This window comes from Pezoporus occidentalis, unplaced genomic scaffold (genome assembly GCF_034315485.1).
Source record: "Pezoporus occidentalis ecotype Australia unplaced genomic scaffold, CSIRO_AGI_Poc_V1 ctg35, whole genome shotgun sequence".
Lineage (NCBI taxonomy): Eukaryota > Metazoa > Chordata > Aves > Psittaciformes > Psittacidae > Pezoporus > Pezoporus occidentalis.
The window spans coordinates 113,866-130,410 of NW_026915483.1; the positions used below are offsets into that span (position 1 = coordinate 113,866).

At 38.8% G+C, this 16,545-nt stretch overlaps 1 protein-coding gene across 1 annotated transcript in view; it reads left to right on the forward strand.

Annotated features, from left to right (window-relative positions):
* CFAP20DC (CFAP20 domain containing) overlaps positions 1–16,545 on the forward strand; it is an 80,405-nt gene that overhangs the window by 13,465 nt on the left and 50,395 nt on the right. The window contains 6 exon segments of the mRNA XM_062630189.1: positions 419–511; positions 990–1,083; positions 3,035–3,107; positions 9,929–10,001; positions 10,003–10,044; positions 11,808–11,964. Of these exon segments, the coding sequence (XP_062486173.1) occupies positions 419–511; positions 990–1,083; positions 3,035–3,107; positions 9,929–10,001; positions 10,003–10,044; positions 11,808–11,964 (532 nt within the window).

The following is a 16,545-nucleotide window of genomic DNA, read 5'->3' on the forward strand; positions in this document are numbered from 1 at the left end:
ACATTCAATCTGCAATAGCTTATTTTTTAGCATTAAGTTTTAAAACTCACCTCATTTGGTGAATTGTATAAATTAACCATATCCAAATATAAATTACTAATCTCAAAACATCAAAAATTATTGTAGTTTTGCCTTTTAGAGAATGGCATAAAATAAAATGTAAAACATTGCATGGTATTCCTTCAATTTTATGTTCTGCTTCTCTATTAAAGCGAAGTATTGACTATTTTAATTGCTATGTTGCAGTAGTCAAGAAGCTGTTATTAATGTTCTGCTGACTGATCAGTAATACTGTCTGTGGTAACAGCCTCATGTGGGGAGGGATTGTTCTTATCTACTCATCTTGGCCATTGATGATTTAGTGCTGAACATGTGGTTGGATGGTGTATCCTTAAACCATTTCATTGTCATTTCCTAGGGTGGCCCATTTGTGGAAATATTCAGTGCTCAAGGCAAGAACCTGGGAGCAAAATGGGAGATTTCTGGCAATCCATCAGCTATATGAAAGTATGTTTTTTAGAGAAACTTATAAAAGGAGTAGAAAACAAAAAAATGTGAATGAAGATTAAAATTAGAAGGTAATGAGGGCTCTGACCTGACAGTGTAGTTGGCACTTGCAGTTCTGTCATTATGACAGACTAAATGACTGTTTAAATTAGTTCTTTGTGCCTGCTTGCAGACTAGGTTGCTTGCAACATAGTTTTATAGTTGAAATATTTAGGAAGTAATTTTGCTATTCTGCTATCTAATGGGTTGAGTTGGTTCCATTGGATCACGAATCCTGTTTGTCAGTATTATTTGTTCATAAGCCATGCAAGTAAAGGACATAACCCATTAAAATAGATTACCATCATATTTGGACTCCTGTTATACTTGCAGTGCAATCTGCCATTTGTGATGTAAAAAATTCAGCTTTGCATGTTAATGTGGTTGATTGTGAGAAAAATTCTGTCATGATGCTTCTGTTTGGTTATTGTTCCTTTCTGTAGGAATATGATAAAGAAGTAAAACACTTTGTTTTTGTACTTGAAGGAAACAGTTGAGTCAACAAAATGCAGCTACCAAAGGAAACTAGACAAACATGTAAGTATCAAAGAATTTAATGTCTGTGATGTTGTTCTGATTATTAAATCAGTCTTGTATTGCAATATAAAACTTGCTCTATTCTCCCTTACTTAGGGCATAATTCAGTATTAGCAAAGTGTTTTTTCATTAACTTTTTAGATGGTCAGATACAAAGAAGTAAAAGGTACAGAAATTAAAGTAATGGCTGTAGGGAAGATCCTTGTTGATACATGCTGTCCTAGTGCTGCTGAGTTCACTTCTGCACCTGGTTCTGCTGCAGGCTGATGCCTGGCCAATGTCTCACTGCCTTCAGCACTTCAGCCAGTGATTCTATTGGCATTATAGAATATGAAGTAGGTTCCTCTCCCCTATCTCATTTTACTTTTTAGAAAAGAAATTTACTGTTATCTTAATTATAATACATACTAGTTCAGTGTATCTTTCTGAGAAATACAACTTTTTTTATTGCCAAAGTTACAATAAACTACTACATCCTAAAATGAGGATTGAGAGTTAGTGTTGTGGATTATCACTGCTAAGAATAGTTTTAAATTTAGCTAATGCTGCAATAATATACTCAAATTTCCATCTGTCACCATTCAGTCTCTTCGTCTCTTGGGGTGTATGTAGCTCAAGAACGTCAAGTATACAATCTCCTAGTTGTACTGTGATCCTTGAGTACTCTTCTGTGTCAGGGACAATAGATAATGGTCTATGGTGAAACACATAAAGATAGAAGAGTACTGTTTGTCTGCTTTGGCTGCTCCCCAGAAAGTCCTGCTTTGGTTCCTACCCAGAAAGTTCTGCTTTAGAACTCCCTGGCAGAGTCTCGACCCTTGGAGACCTTTCTAGGTATTGCTAGCCATTTCTTCCAAGGTAGGCTGGCCCCCTCCATCGGAATCAGTGTGCATTTTTGTCAGTATAAAAGCCTGAGCCTCATGCGATGCAGGGGAGGCAGAACCTCATACCACCCAGGTCAGTGTTGCCTCCACGGGGACGCCCGCTAAAGTTGAGCCTGCCACCTCGCATTGCGATGATGAGTCTTGGAGCTGCTTTCCTGATTGTCTTCACAGGGTCCTTGGGGTTGGTAAGATAACCAAACATCAGAAGTATCCTTTACCGTATCCTTTACTATCTCTATATTTTCCCATATTAATAAACTAGTTGTGAGTTCCCTGTTTGTCTCTTGTTTTCTCTCACCTGGAATCCTCGAACTCTGGAACATCTTCCAAAGTAAAAGATGTTATATATACAACATAATTTGAAATTTTAGTGTTACTTGACCTACCAAAGAAGAAGGTCCTCTTTTTAAGGAGCTGATGTTGCTGTATAGTGTTAAGTCCTTCCCCTCCCTGATGGAATAACTAAGGAGACAACGTATGGTTGAATTCAGACAGCTTTGTACTATTTGTTTTTCCTTGATGGAAGCTGCCTGAATCCTGAAAGATTTCTTGTGTTTGTTCCCTCAGTTAAGCTCCTTTTGCTCTTGTTCTAAAGTCAGAAGCCTCTGCTGAGCATTGTTGTCATGATCTGAACTGCATTTGTACCCAAGGGTGTTCTGAAGTTCTTTAATAACATGTATGTTGTCACAAACATGGGCACAAGTTTGATATGACTATAATATAATTTTAATAGGAAAGTATTACTTAACTTTATAATGCATATGGGAGGTTTGGTGCTCTTGAAACGCAAGAATTGTAAGTAAAAATAAAAAAGTTGCATTTTGTTTTCATGAGAATTCCAGCAAAGCCACAGATGGGACTTGTAAAACAACACTTGTATTGCGGTTTGAATTGGTTTTCTTCAGGTTTTTGTCGTGTTCATATGTTGCATGAACCTTGGGAAGTAGCGTTGCAGGAGCATAGCTGTAGGGTACAAAATTGAAATGCTTGATGGTGAAATGGGCATCTGCACACACACAGCACATGGATTGATTGTTTTTGTTTTTTTTTTCCCCCCGTATTTCTAGTGGGGCTGATCCAGAGATTTCTGACACTTCAGATTTTTGTGCCACTGGGACGAGACTTCTCCACTGAGTTACTGTAAGGTGCATAAAATGTCCTTGAATACTTACTGCCTGTTTGTAGCTGTTAATTGTGGTAGCAGACTTTGTGTTAAAGCACAGGGACTTATCAAGTGAATAAGGAATTCAGCTAATGAGATTTGTTATTTCTTGGATGTTTTCAATACTGACATTCCCTTGAAGACAGAACAAACTGAAAATCATGAATGGGAACTTGGGTTATTGTCAGTCTTGGACAGCATTTCCACCCCTAGTGGCACCAGTTGTTAGTAACCAGTGCAACTCAGTTTTGTAACCAGCAGAACTAAGATCTGAGTTAACAAAAGAAACACTAGGCCATTGGAAACCCTGTGGTGTTCATTATAATGTGAATAATCTATTTCATTAAGTCAGGATGGTGTGCTATTTTATGTTGCTGGGTAGTTCTGTTATCTTCTGTGCCTTTGTGCAAGTAGAGTTATCTTGGAATATTTTGTTACTTTAACAAATATGCTAGTGTGAATTGACTCAATTATTAAAATTCCTCATTGGATTTGTAACAATTCATGCAGGGTTTTAAGTCTCGGTGGTTTGTGAGTTAGTGGGCATTTATAACCTACGTCATGTTGGTAAAATCATACATTCCTCTGTGTCATGCTTAATTTTTGACATGAATTTAGAATCTGAACATTGATAAAATCTTTGAAGAATAAATTATTTACCACGTATCTTCACTAGAGAATATTTCAATTTCTGCACACTGCCTCTTACCCATTCTTTCAATACTGCTGAGGAGAGTGTGGCTCAGTCTTTACTCCCTCCCATCAGGGGTTTATATGCATTAGTGAAATCCCCTTGAACCTCCTCAAGGCTAAACTGAACCTCCCTGTTCAGCTCCCTGAACCTCTCCTAAGTCAGATGTTCTAGTCTCTTAATCTTCATTATCCTGCACTGGACTTGCACCAGTATGCCTATGTCTCTTCTGTCTTGGAGCTGAGTACTGGACCCAGTGCTCCTCCTGTGGTCTTATCAGAGCTGAGTAGCGAGGAAGGGTTGCTGCTCTGGGTTTGCTGGCAGTGCTTTTCCTTGTGTAGCACAGGATGCTCTTGACCTTCTATGCTGGAGATGTGCTTTGCTGACTCAACTTGTTCTCCACCAGTGACCAGGACCCTGAAGTCATTTTGTACAAAGCTGCTTTCCAGGCAATCCACCCTCAGGCTGTTCTGGCACATGGGATTGTTCCTCCCCACATATAGGGTTTAGTCTGTAATTTAAAGGTACTGACTTTGTATTTTAAACCTAATTTAGTTTCGGGATTTTTTTTCTTTTTGAAATTCATCCTAATTAAGGCAAGTGCTTGCTTTTTGTTCAATGTATATTTTGCAAGGCAGAAGAATGTTCAGAAATCTTGGGAATAATCAAACACAGTTGGAAGGCATTGTTTTGAAAAACTGGCGTTTTCCTAACTCTTTGGAATGACATCTCAGAATTAGCATACCCTGAAACCACAGCTGTAGCTCCTTTTTACTCTGTGAGGAGTGATGGTTTTGATCATACATAGACGCTTAGTGGGTTTATAACACAGAGGTGCTCTTGATTTATTGAATAAACAGGAACTCTGTGGAGTTTCAAACTCTGGAACATACCTGATAAGGTTTAAGAAGTTTTCTGTGAAAGTTTAGCTAGTTATGTATATACCAATCTGCAGGAGGAAGGGACTTAAAATGTTTATATTCCTGAAGTAGTTGTTGATAAAAAAATTTATTGCAGGGCTTGTGAACAGTGCTGCAGAATATAGATAGTTGTACTGTATTTCCTTTTTTCCATCAGTTGCTGCTGTAAATACAAGTTTATTACTTTCCAGTTTTTGATAACCAGCACATACTGGATTTTACATGCGTAGGTCATTTATTTATAGGCACCATAACAGCTTGAATTTGTGAACTACATGCTATCATAGTCATAGTTTTTGCTTTGCTGACAGAGATATGATAAATTATTCATATTAATCCGAAGACCCAGCATGTTTTCAGATACAGAACAATAAAATTAATTTTGCAAAACTTAGACCAACCTTTTAAAATCAGAAGTAGGACAGAGCTGCTAATTCTGTCGTACTTCTGACAGTGTTTGAAGATTTTAGATAGCGACTGAAGGTAAACTTTGTTGAACAGATGTAGCTGGAGGAATTATTTGAAATTCTGATGATTACTAGTATAAGGCTCCTTGAATTCTTTGTGAAGCAGGCGTGAAATACAGAAACATTCTTAAAAGTATTAGGCTATGTTAAATTGCAAAGGACATTAACATAGATGTTAAAGTAAGCATTTGTTAATAACTCTTGTAGTCAGCGCTTTCATTAGAGTGCTAACAGAGCATGGGTGGTAATTCAGGAAACAGATATCCAAAAAGAAATATATCCCACTCTAAGAATTTGTAAACATGACAAATCAGCTGACCATTGCTATTTCTTTGGTTTCCAGTCTTAAACTGGAGATGGTGATGATACTATCTAATGTTTCTGAAGCACATACTACTTATGGAGACAATAGCACTAGAGTTGCTAAGTACATGAATATACTAGCATACTAATAATTAAGCATTTGCAGAATATTTTATCTGGATTTTGACGAGCATACAAGGAGATTTCCATTAATAACAAATTGTGTGGGAGTTGCCCTTTGGTTAACGACATCAATGAAATACCTGCTTTCATGTTTGGTAAACTTCCAGTTTAAGTCATTTATAAAGAGACAAATACTTCCATTTTAAGAACAAGTGAGCCTGATAAATGAAGCATCCCTTTAGCAGTCCAGTGTCATGTTTTCTAAGTTTGTTTTAAGCATTGAATTGAACATTAGCAAATGGTGAACAGAAGCAAAGTGAATAGGTAATCTGAGAAGACGAGTTTATCTGTACTCTTGGGTAGCTGTCACCATTTACTTGCAATCTCAATATAGTTACCACTGTGAGGAGAATAGTCTATCAAAGTTGAAGATATGAAATAAAATTGAAAATTGAATTGAAAGGTAATTTTGCTTTCAAATGGTTTGCAAATGTAGATGTTAAGTGTGAAATGAATGCAGTTAATGACTGTAGCAGGGAGAGTTATGCACCTGCTGATCACAGGAATGTTATTATAAATGAGGTTGATTTTCCTGTTGACTACCTTATTTTTCTCAACATGGTCTCATTACTTTTCTAGCACATCTGACCCTTAGATATAAATACTCAAGCACAGACATAATAAAAATACTTTAACTTTTATATAGGTTTTTTTTTTAGTACACCTTTGAAAATCAAGACATGTGCTGCAGATGTTTCTTGGCTTTGTAGGTTTAGCATAGGTTGTGCTTTTTGATAACAGGAAAAAGTTGAGTTTCACCACAAGTATTCTTGTATCATTTTACAAGTGAGAGTTCAAATGTTCTAATTCCTGTTGTCTGTATTATTTAAGAAGAGTTTCATCAACCCCTTGGTTTCTTTTCCAAGAAGCAATGTAACTGAAGTCTGAAAGTTACACCAACTCTTCTTCCAGGAAGTAAATGATTTTACAGAATTTTAAGACCATCTTTTTCCAATTTTGCCAGTTATTCAGATGTTCCACCTACTTTTTCATGTACTGTATAAATATCTTTACTGTTTTAAATGTAATTATTAACATAAATCTTAAATCTCTTTAGGTTTGATCGTAACTATATATCTAAGGTTTGATGCTTCTTTACAGCACACATACCGTCACAAGAACAATCTTATTTTAGATTTGCATAACAGGGTCAGATATAAGTGTTTGTATTTTAATCTAAATAGAAGTGCTCAGTGCTGCACTGCACTTTGGAATGTAACTGAGCTGTACATTTACTAATGGCCTTTTTATCGCTGAGGTACCTAATATTTTTCAGGAGAGAGAAAGATAAAACTATTAATATAAATAATAAAATACAAACATACTGAACTAATATTATAAAGTGAATTTAAGTTTTTATTACCAGTTGTTTGGAGATAATGCGTGACTTCAGTCTAGGCACCTACCTCTCTGTTGTAGCATCATCTAAAGCAACATTCTACATTGAGAATTACAGAGCTTGAGATTCAGCAGGAATAGTATTTGTGCTTCAGCACTCAGGTTATTGCAACTGTGTGGTTCCTAAGGACAGTTGCTTAGCTCTACACATAGCAAGGAGACTTAGGGATTTCAAGCAACCACTACTTCAGTTCTTTAGGGTTCTTTATTACCTTAATCTCCTATGAAGGTTTAGACAGAGTGGAGATTTCTGATAACTCCATCCGTAGATTTTCCATCAAAGGGCATATGAGAAGCAAAGTGATGAATGGAACTAAGTCTTGAAAAGTAGGATGTAAGACACTTTGAGGTCTTCTGATGAAATAACTTTTCAAGGGCTTGATGTTGTTATTCATACATCCATAAATATGTGCAGATGACTCAGAAATCTGCTATGTCAAATGACAGCAGTGGTGAGGATGTAATGTTCTTCCCCTGGCACGCCAGTGAAATTTTTGCCTTCGAAGTGCATGTGACTAGACTAACTGCTAGTCTTGCAAGGTGAAGCAGCTAGTAGACTCCTCCACCGTGTTTTTATTTGCCCACCCATGTTATGAAGATTAATAGGTTAAACATCGGATGGTCTCCAGGGGAGAGGAAAGAATCAAGAAGTTCTGTAAGGCTTATGGGCTTTGTTTGATATGCATAATGATCTTAATGACTGTGGGGAAACAAGGAGGTGCTGCTGTATCTTTATTACGTGTGCTGGTAGAACTTTTTGATCTTTACATACTTGCAGTGTATTTTGTACTGCTCTTGGCTGAACTCTCAGATTGGCAGAATAGCTCAAGTATGTAACTTGCTCTGGAGTTAATGCCCTCCTAAACTGACCTAAGGAAACCTAAGAAGATTTTAGGGTGTTTGCAGATTTTGGGTGGCAACATTTCATTAGCTAAGCTACAAATAGTTGAAAAAGTGTTTTCAGTGATAAAAAAATCTACAGGGCTTTCTCACAATTTCAAAGTAAACCCCAGCATTTAAATATAATGATTATGTCTAAAAACACTAACTAGTGACAGAAAGTTTATTGTAATAATGTGTCATCTTCTCAAAGGGGCTGGTAATTAGAGAGGAGTACCCATCTGTTAGAAATAGTCTTGTTCAAAAATAATAGGTAAATTAATCATTACTTCCCCATACAGATTGCAGTCTCTAAAGTAATGTCTGTTCTCTGGTATAATAAAGTAGAACTGCTGGGGGATATCAAGGTTGTGCTGCTGTTGTGGTTTAACCCCAGTAGGCAGCTAAGCCACGCATAGCAGTGCTCTCACTGTCCGTTCCACTTCTTGTACCCCCAGCCTCCTTGCTGGCAGGGCAGTATAAGAAGCAGAGAAGGCCTTGATGCTGTGTAAGATCAGCAATAAGAAAAACACCTATGTGCCACCAGTACATTTTCAACACAAATCTGAAACACAGGTCTGTGTAAGTTACTTTGAAGAAATTTCCTTCTATGCCAGCTGAAATCAGTACAGGTGCTCACAAGACTTGAATGAAACAGGACATAAAAATAAGCCTCTTTATTGATTTAAAGAAACCTAATCTTTGTGAGCATGGCTGTGGTCTGTATCTGTTAGAAATGTCATAGAATCGTAGAACAGTTAGGGTTGGAAAGGACCTTAAGATCATCTAGTTCCAACCTCCCTGCCATGGGCAGGGGCACCTCACACTAAACCATGTCAGCCAAGATTCTGTCCAACCTGGCCTTGAACACTGCCAGGGATGGAGCATTCACAGCTTCCCTGGGCAACCCATCCCAGTGCCTCCCCACCCTTACAGTAAAACACTTCTTCATTTTAATCTAAACTTCCCCTGTTTAAGTTTTAACCCACTACCCCTTGTGTGTCCCAAGAAAAGTAAGGCCCCCTTCAGATCCTGGAAGGCTGCTATGAGGTCTCCATGCAGCCTTCTCTTCTCCAGGATGAACTGACACTTTCTCAGCCTATCTTCATATAGGTGCTCCAAATGGCCCTCCCCTGGACTTGTTCCAACAGTTCCATGTCCTTTTTATGTTGAGGAAGGAACTGCACACAATACTCCAAGTGAGGTCTTAGAAGGGCAGGATCACCTCTCGACCTGCTGGTCACGTGTGTGCAGCCCAGGTGTGTGGGCTGCAAGCGCACACTGAAACCGGCTCCTGTTCATTTTCTCATGCACCAACACTCCTCAAGTCCTTCTCCGCAGGGCTGCTCTGAATCTCTTCTCTGCCCAACCTGTAGCTGAAATGTCCTTGGTGTCATTGTTGGATGACCAGAATAGCGAGTAATAAACTTCAGTAATATACTTCACATTTGAAGAGACGTGCTCAGAAAGTAATACAGACAATGTCTTGTGTCTCTGTCTTTTAGCTGAAAAGAGTCTATTTGAAATGACAGAGACATTTTTAGGAAAAGAAAGCAGATAATGTTTTTCTACTTAGTGTGTGCTGGTGTGTCCCAAGATAACGCAAGCTTAAGGGGCAGAAACAAAAGCGATTATTAAAGGCTACTGGGTTCTCGATTCATACAAATTGAATTCTTTCATAGTCTGAAGGGCTCTGGAAAGCTAGCAAAGAGTGTAGACTGTTGAAATGTTGATTTTCTACATGCAGGAGTTTAGCTGCCAATTTTGAATTGGAGAAAGAAATCTTACTACTCATCTTGTAAAAGCAGTAATTCTCAAATTCTGTATTTGCCATCACTGACACAAAGGTTCTGTGTATGAATAGATGTGTTTATGATAAAAAGATATCTTAGCCAAAGATACTGGATTACTGAATTGACAAACATCTGTTCCATTCTTTCTTGCTTTTTCTTTTATAGGATAACTGATTTAGGAAATATTAAAAGAAGATTGTATTTATCAACAGTCCACAAGGAGTTGTCTGTGACCCCTTTTGCATGCAAAAATTCCACTGTTTACAATGAAACGCAGAATAGTAAGTACTTTGGAAATATTTCTTGAACTGTGGTCGAGCACAGGTTTTTCACCAGAAACATTTTATGGAAGTTTATAGACCCGTTGAAATTAGTTTGGTTTATAATTCAGTTCCTGCTCATTCAAGGCAGATGTGTATGTCCTTTCTGCTGGGTAGTATCAGAACTGCTTAATACTGCTACTTTTCTACCCTTCTTCTGACATTAGGAGTTCATTCCCATTTTCCAAGATCAGTATTATTTGTGATGTGTTTATTCCTTACTTCTGCCATCTATTCAGCCTCTGTAATTTCTCTGTGTCCTTGATACTTCTTCATTATAGTGCTCCTTTTCATGTGTACCTTATCATGTAGTAGTGAGCTTTTATTATGCTCAGTGGAGCTGCAGGTAAACTATAGCTGATGGCTACTTTCCTGTGCTTCAGGTTCTTCCAGATTTTGGCACATATAAAGCGTGTATGACAAACTAATAAAAACAACCTCACAGCCATCATCATCTCCCTGTTCTACTCTTCCACACCCAGTCACAACATAGTAGCTGTCAGAATATAAAACCGGATGGTTACCACATAACCTTGTAAAGACTCAAGTCTCAAATGCTGCTTTAGAAAATCACGTGGAGATGAGAATAGCTTCACTATTTTACAATATAAGTATGCACCAAGAGAACTAGATAGCATCTAGTATACTAAGCAGATCTGGATTTAAGGCTAAACATGAGAAAGAATATCTTACAAAAAACCTGAAGTTATGACTTCTTTTAGAGTAGTTTTGGTGGAGGCAGCTGTGATAATTTGGTTGCTGTTTTTTTTGTTTTGTTTTTTTTTTTTATAAATTAATATACATCAGATCATACCCCTGAAGTTCAAGATCCACTACAAATAATATTTTTTTCTTCCATATAATTTCATTTAGTTGGCTTTGGTACCAGACTAGCACAGATGTTTCAGGATTAAAGTATGCATTAAAGTACATCACATTAAAGTTAATCAGAATATGAACTTCAGGTTTGTGTTTTAATTTAGATAATAAAACATTAATCAAAGATCCATCTAAATGCTCTTATCAGTTCTAATGACAAAATATTTTAATAACCTTAATGCTTGACCAACCTGGAAGACTAGGACTGTATTTCTTAGTATATCTGAATACATATCTGTCTCTTTTACATGGTTATCTGCCTTTTTATTGTTGCTTTTACTTAAAAGAGGTATGCTGCTTTCAGTGATTAGATTGGTAGTTTAACTTGCTGTAAACACAAGAAGTAGTTTTAAGATATTATGATACACTGGTATACATAATATACATTTTCCTGATATTTTTCAGTGTGGAAGGGGTGCAAGCTTTGGAGAGGTCTTTTTTGTTTTATGAATCTCAGAAACAAATCTTCAGAGACTCTCAAACTCTAGCCTCTGGAGTACTTAAGCTGTAGTAACTTTAACTTATGAAATAATACTGAATAACGAATTCTTTTCCGCAAAAAACCTTTAATAAATATACTTTCTTACAAGTTAGCTGCAAAACATATTGTAGATGTGCTAGTTGGGCTGGCAGTCACTAGGTTGTATATACTGATTTGTATAAGTAATAGCTGTACGTGCAAATATAGCAATATATTTTCTATTATCAAAATGTGCACTGTTAATTGCAACTTGTGAAAATCTAATACTTAACAGAGATGTTGTTTATAGAGAATTCTACACTAAAACTCTTCTGCAATGATTAGTGTTTGGGTTTTATTAAAGAGTATTGTTTCTCTTTTCTAGTGGTGCAATATGTGTATTGACTTGGTAGGATTCACCAGTGAAATATTCAGAGGAGCTGCCTTCCAGTCTTTGGATGGAATTAGTATTTCAGCTACCTGTAAACTGAGAAAGATCTTCACTTTAAAATCCAAGCCTCAAGATACAGCTGAGAAAGATGGTATGTTACAATTACTATATAGTCTTAATCATAACTGTTCGTATTAAAATCAAAAGCTTCTTAGTCATCAGATTGGCAGTTTGAAAGATTACATGATTTCATGAAAACTGAAGTGATAGCACAGCATAGTGAATCTGCTAGTGTTGGGCTTTAGGCAACTGGTTAAATGTATGTGTACTCCTCTGTTTTAAACATTGACTTCCTTAGAAGTATTTTGTTAAAGAAATTCTGGCAAGATATATCAAGTAGGGAGCTTGTTTTAATGAGGGTACATTAAGCTGATAGAAATCCGGTTTTGGCCAAGAGAAGAGTGTCTGAAAGTAAAAAGACAAACTTAGCAGCATTTGCTGTTTGCTTTCTTAGTTTTGGACATAAGCAGCTGATGAAAGATTGCTTCCTTAAATAATCCAAGGCAAAACTGTAACAAAACAGTATTACAAGAAACAGAACTATGGAACTATCATAAATGCCTCTCTGAGATTTTTAGTCCATTTATCCTAACATGTCCTTTTGTTCATTGGAACCATAATATTGGTGGTGACCTGAAAAATGAGATATTATATTTGTAATAGAGCAGGATATTGGTGAAAGTTTGACCAGTCTCCAGACTAGCAGCATAATCCTGGATTTCTGTTTTCCAGGGGAGAGTTTCATTCGGCGCTGACAGTTGCAGTAATAGAGGAGGAAATGAAAAAGCACAGCTGGCACTTTCTTGTTTTTAGAGGAGCTCCAGGTATGGCTCAACTTCAATTTCACTCAAATTTTCATTTTGTGGCTTTGAAAGCACACACCTGAAAAAAGGCTTCTGGCTTCTGAAGGATAGATAGTTAGCAGTATTGTAAGTATAACAAAAAGTATCTTCCACTTGGAACACCTAAATAAAGGAGAGTATGTGATCATTGTGATTTCTCCTCTTTGTTGGTGAGGTTGGAAAAGAGAAATTACTTTAAAAAATGGCTGCAAAGAGAATCTGGTAAATTCTCAGCAGAAACTGCAGTTAGAGACCTCACTGGCTTTCATTTAATTTAATTCTGTTGGTGCATAGTTTTCTCTCTTCCATTCTAAACAGTTTTTGAAATGTGCGCAAATGTTCTAAATGAGTTCCAGAATTGCATAATGTACTTAATGAGCAGGCAGCTTTAATGAGCTGTGTGCATGATAAAATGTTGCAGTTTTAATTATTGGATTATCAATTCTATGATTATTGCACAGCTGGTGAGCATTAGTGTTTTCTGTATGCTTATTTTCTTATCTAGGCAAGTCATAGAATTGTTGGAAAAGACTTTTCAGGTCAAGTCCAGCTGTTAACCCAGCACTGCCAAGTCCACCACTAAACTGTGTCCCTCAGTGCCACAGATACATGTCTTTTAAATACCTGCAGGGATAGTGACACCACCACTTCCCTGGACAGCCTGTTTCAATGCTTGACAAACCTTTCAGTGACCATTTTTTTCCTGATATGCTGTCTAAACCTCCCTTGGCACAACTTGAAGCCATTTCCTCTTGTTCTGACACTTCTTACTTGGGAGAAGACCCACACTGTCATTTAGAAACCCCCACTTCCCATGTACAAAGCTGGACACCAAACACCTCCTTTCAGTTATTAGTGCAAAGCAAATATATATATATATATATTAATGCAAAGCAGGTTACATACATACCACAACGTTAAAATACATAAAACCCCAATACCTATTACCACTAATAATATAACAGCTTTTCACAGCCAGTCCCATCCCCGTGTCCATCCCTGAAAGGGGTTCCACCTGGTGTTTTCTGCTAGGTGGCTAGTGAGGGTCTTTAACTTTTGTATTTGTGCATGTATTGAACTGGAGTAGTCACTTAAATTCTTGCAACATAACCCATCAAAGTCTTCACACCCATGCTTACATACTAAAATCAAAGATCAGTCGCTGCTGTATTTTGTTTTGCACAATCAAGGCAGTGAGCACTTTGGCTTTGGTTCTTCGCAAATCTCCATATGATATGGAGGAAAAGCAAAGCAAAACAGTGATGTCCAGGCTCCAAAACAAGATTTCACCAATGCATTGGCCAGATACACTGGGAGTCTTGGGAACCTGGAGATAGATGTTGTTACTTCCAAAGACACAGTCCTTGGCTTTCTTTATCCCTTTTTCTGCTTAAGGAATCTTAAATCACCCAAGAGCAGCTTCTTGACATTAGCTTTTGAGAACAGAAGATTCAAATATGATAGTTATTTATTATATTATTATTACTTATAATAGTTAATTATGCTAATGATGAAACCTGCTTTAGATGACCCTGCTTGAGCAGGGGATTTAGACTAGATCATCTCTTGTGCCAACCACTGGCTAGTTGGCCTGCCCATCCCTCCTGGATGGCCCTCTTAGAGGAGGCCATCCCTCACATCAAGTTCTGGTGTGGCATGTATCCCCACTGCTCAACGCGTGTGTCCTGGGTTCCGCAGTAGCAGTCATGTTTTTCCTTTGTGTTAACTGGTACAGTGCTGTGTTTTGACTTCCAGTTTGAGAACAGTGTTGGTGAAGCCGATGTTCTCGGTTGTTGCTAAGTGATGTTTACCCTGACCAAGGACTCTGTGAGGCTCATGCTCTGCCAGGGAGGAGGGGAGGCTGTGAGGAAGCAGAGACGGGGCGCCTGACCCGGGCTAGCCGGGGAGGTATTCCATACCACAGCACGTCATGCCCGGGGTGAGGGGTAACTGGGAGTGACCCGGAAGGAGAGGGGTTTCCGGGTGGAGCTCGTTTCTCTTGGCCGGTGGTATCGTATTCTCTTCCCTTGTTATTTTCCCTTATCATTGTTGTAGCTGATAGTAGCGGTGGTGATTTGTTGCTGGACTGTTTTTATCTCAACCCGTAGGAGTTGCACTCTCTCGATCCTCCTCCCCGTTCCTCCGGGAGCGGGGAAGGGGAGAGCCCCGGTGCGGGGAGGCAGGGGGGGAGACGGACACGGACCTCGATTGTTGTCAGCTCGGCACCACTCACTGGGAGTGAGTGAACAAGCTACCTGACTGGGTTTAAACCACGACAGTTCTTTTTGGCGCCCAACGTGGGGCACGAAGGGTTGAGATAAGAACAGATCTGACTGGATTGATAGTCACTCGACACAATGCTGATTTATTGGCTCTCAAGGTTGTTCCTCTTGATCTCACAGTTTCAGTATATGATATCTTACGTCCATCCGGTACTTGCTGTATTAGTGTTTTTCAAGTACGGGGCTTGGGCTAAGGTTTTTATCCCATTGTACTTTATGGTAATGACTTGTAATACAATAGAATCATTGATCATGAAATTGATCTGGCTTATGTTCCCAGTGTGGTCACCACCTTTATACTTTGGGAGGTATATGATGGAGGTGCTTAGCAATTACACATCTTTTTTCTCCTTCTCAGGTGCTCAACCTGGGAAGGAGACATCCTTTTACCCTCCTAGTCGTCCCCCCAGACCATTTACATTTGAGAGTTTTGAATTTTTTGAATGGCCTTTTAATGCTGTTGAGACTTGTTTGCTGATGGTGATGGGAATCACCATGCTAACACGCATACAGAGTGTGTTTTACCCACTACTGATTTCAAGAGTTAAACAGATTCAGGTTTGGGTCTTGTCTGGGGTCAAACGACGATGTAGGAGGACCGAGAGATTTTCCCTGAGGCTGGACAACCATGAGTGGCAGGGTGTGTGGGATAGTATGGGCAAGTATCTAGGTCAGTGGGCCCCTCCAGTACTTTGGAATTTCACTACTGAACAACTGCAAAATCCAGAAGAATTAGTAAAACACTTAAATGAGGTGTGTGGTCATTCTGGCCATACCAGAGATGGACAAATCATGGCAACGTGCTGGGGCTTGGCCTATGCTTACAGGGCCTTGTTCAACACTATCCAGCACCTTCAAAAGGAAAAGAATGTCGGCGGATCTGAGGGCAAAGCAACAGTCGCTACTCAAACTTTGGCTGCAATGAACAGCACAGCTGTCCCAGTGGCAAGTACAGCAGCTGCTCAAACTTCAACTGCAACAGACAGCGCGGTTACCCCAGCTCCAAGCACAGTAGCTACACCACCCCCAGTAACAAGTACAGTTGCTACTCAAACCACAGTGATAATCACTGCAGCCAAACCAGAGGACCAATTCGTACCAATATCAGTTGCCCCTGTACGCAAGAGAACAAGCAAAAAGGAGGCAAAAAGGGTGAAGCGAGATGAAGAACCAATGAATTCACCACCCGGTCCAGAATCTGATCAGGAGTCATCATCACATGACGAAGAAGAAGAAGAAGAGGTAACTTCTCGACCTCGGACCTCAACCGAGCTGCGGAATATGCGAAAAGATTTTACCCGTCAACCAGGGGAGCACATCATCACCTGGTTACTCCGATGCTGGGACAATGGGGCTGATGGTCACGAACTAGAAGGTACAGAAGCCAAGCAGCTGGGATCACTTGCTAGAGAAGGGGGAATTGACAAAGCAATTGCAAGAGAGAAAAAGTCCCTCAGCCTTTGGAGGAGGCTCTTGGCAGCTGTGAAAGAAAGGTTTCCGTACAAGGATGATGTTACGAGTCGTTCGGCCAAGTGGAATACTATAGAC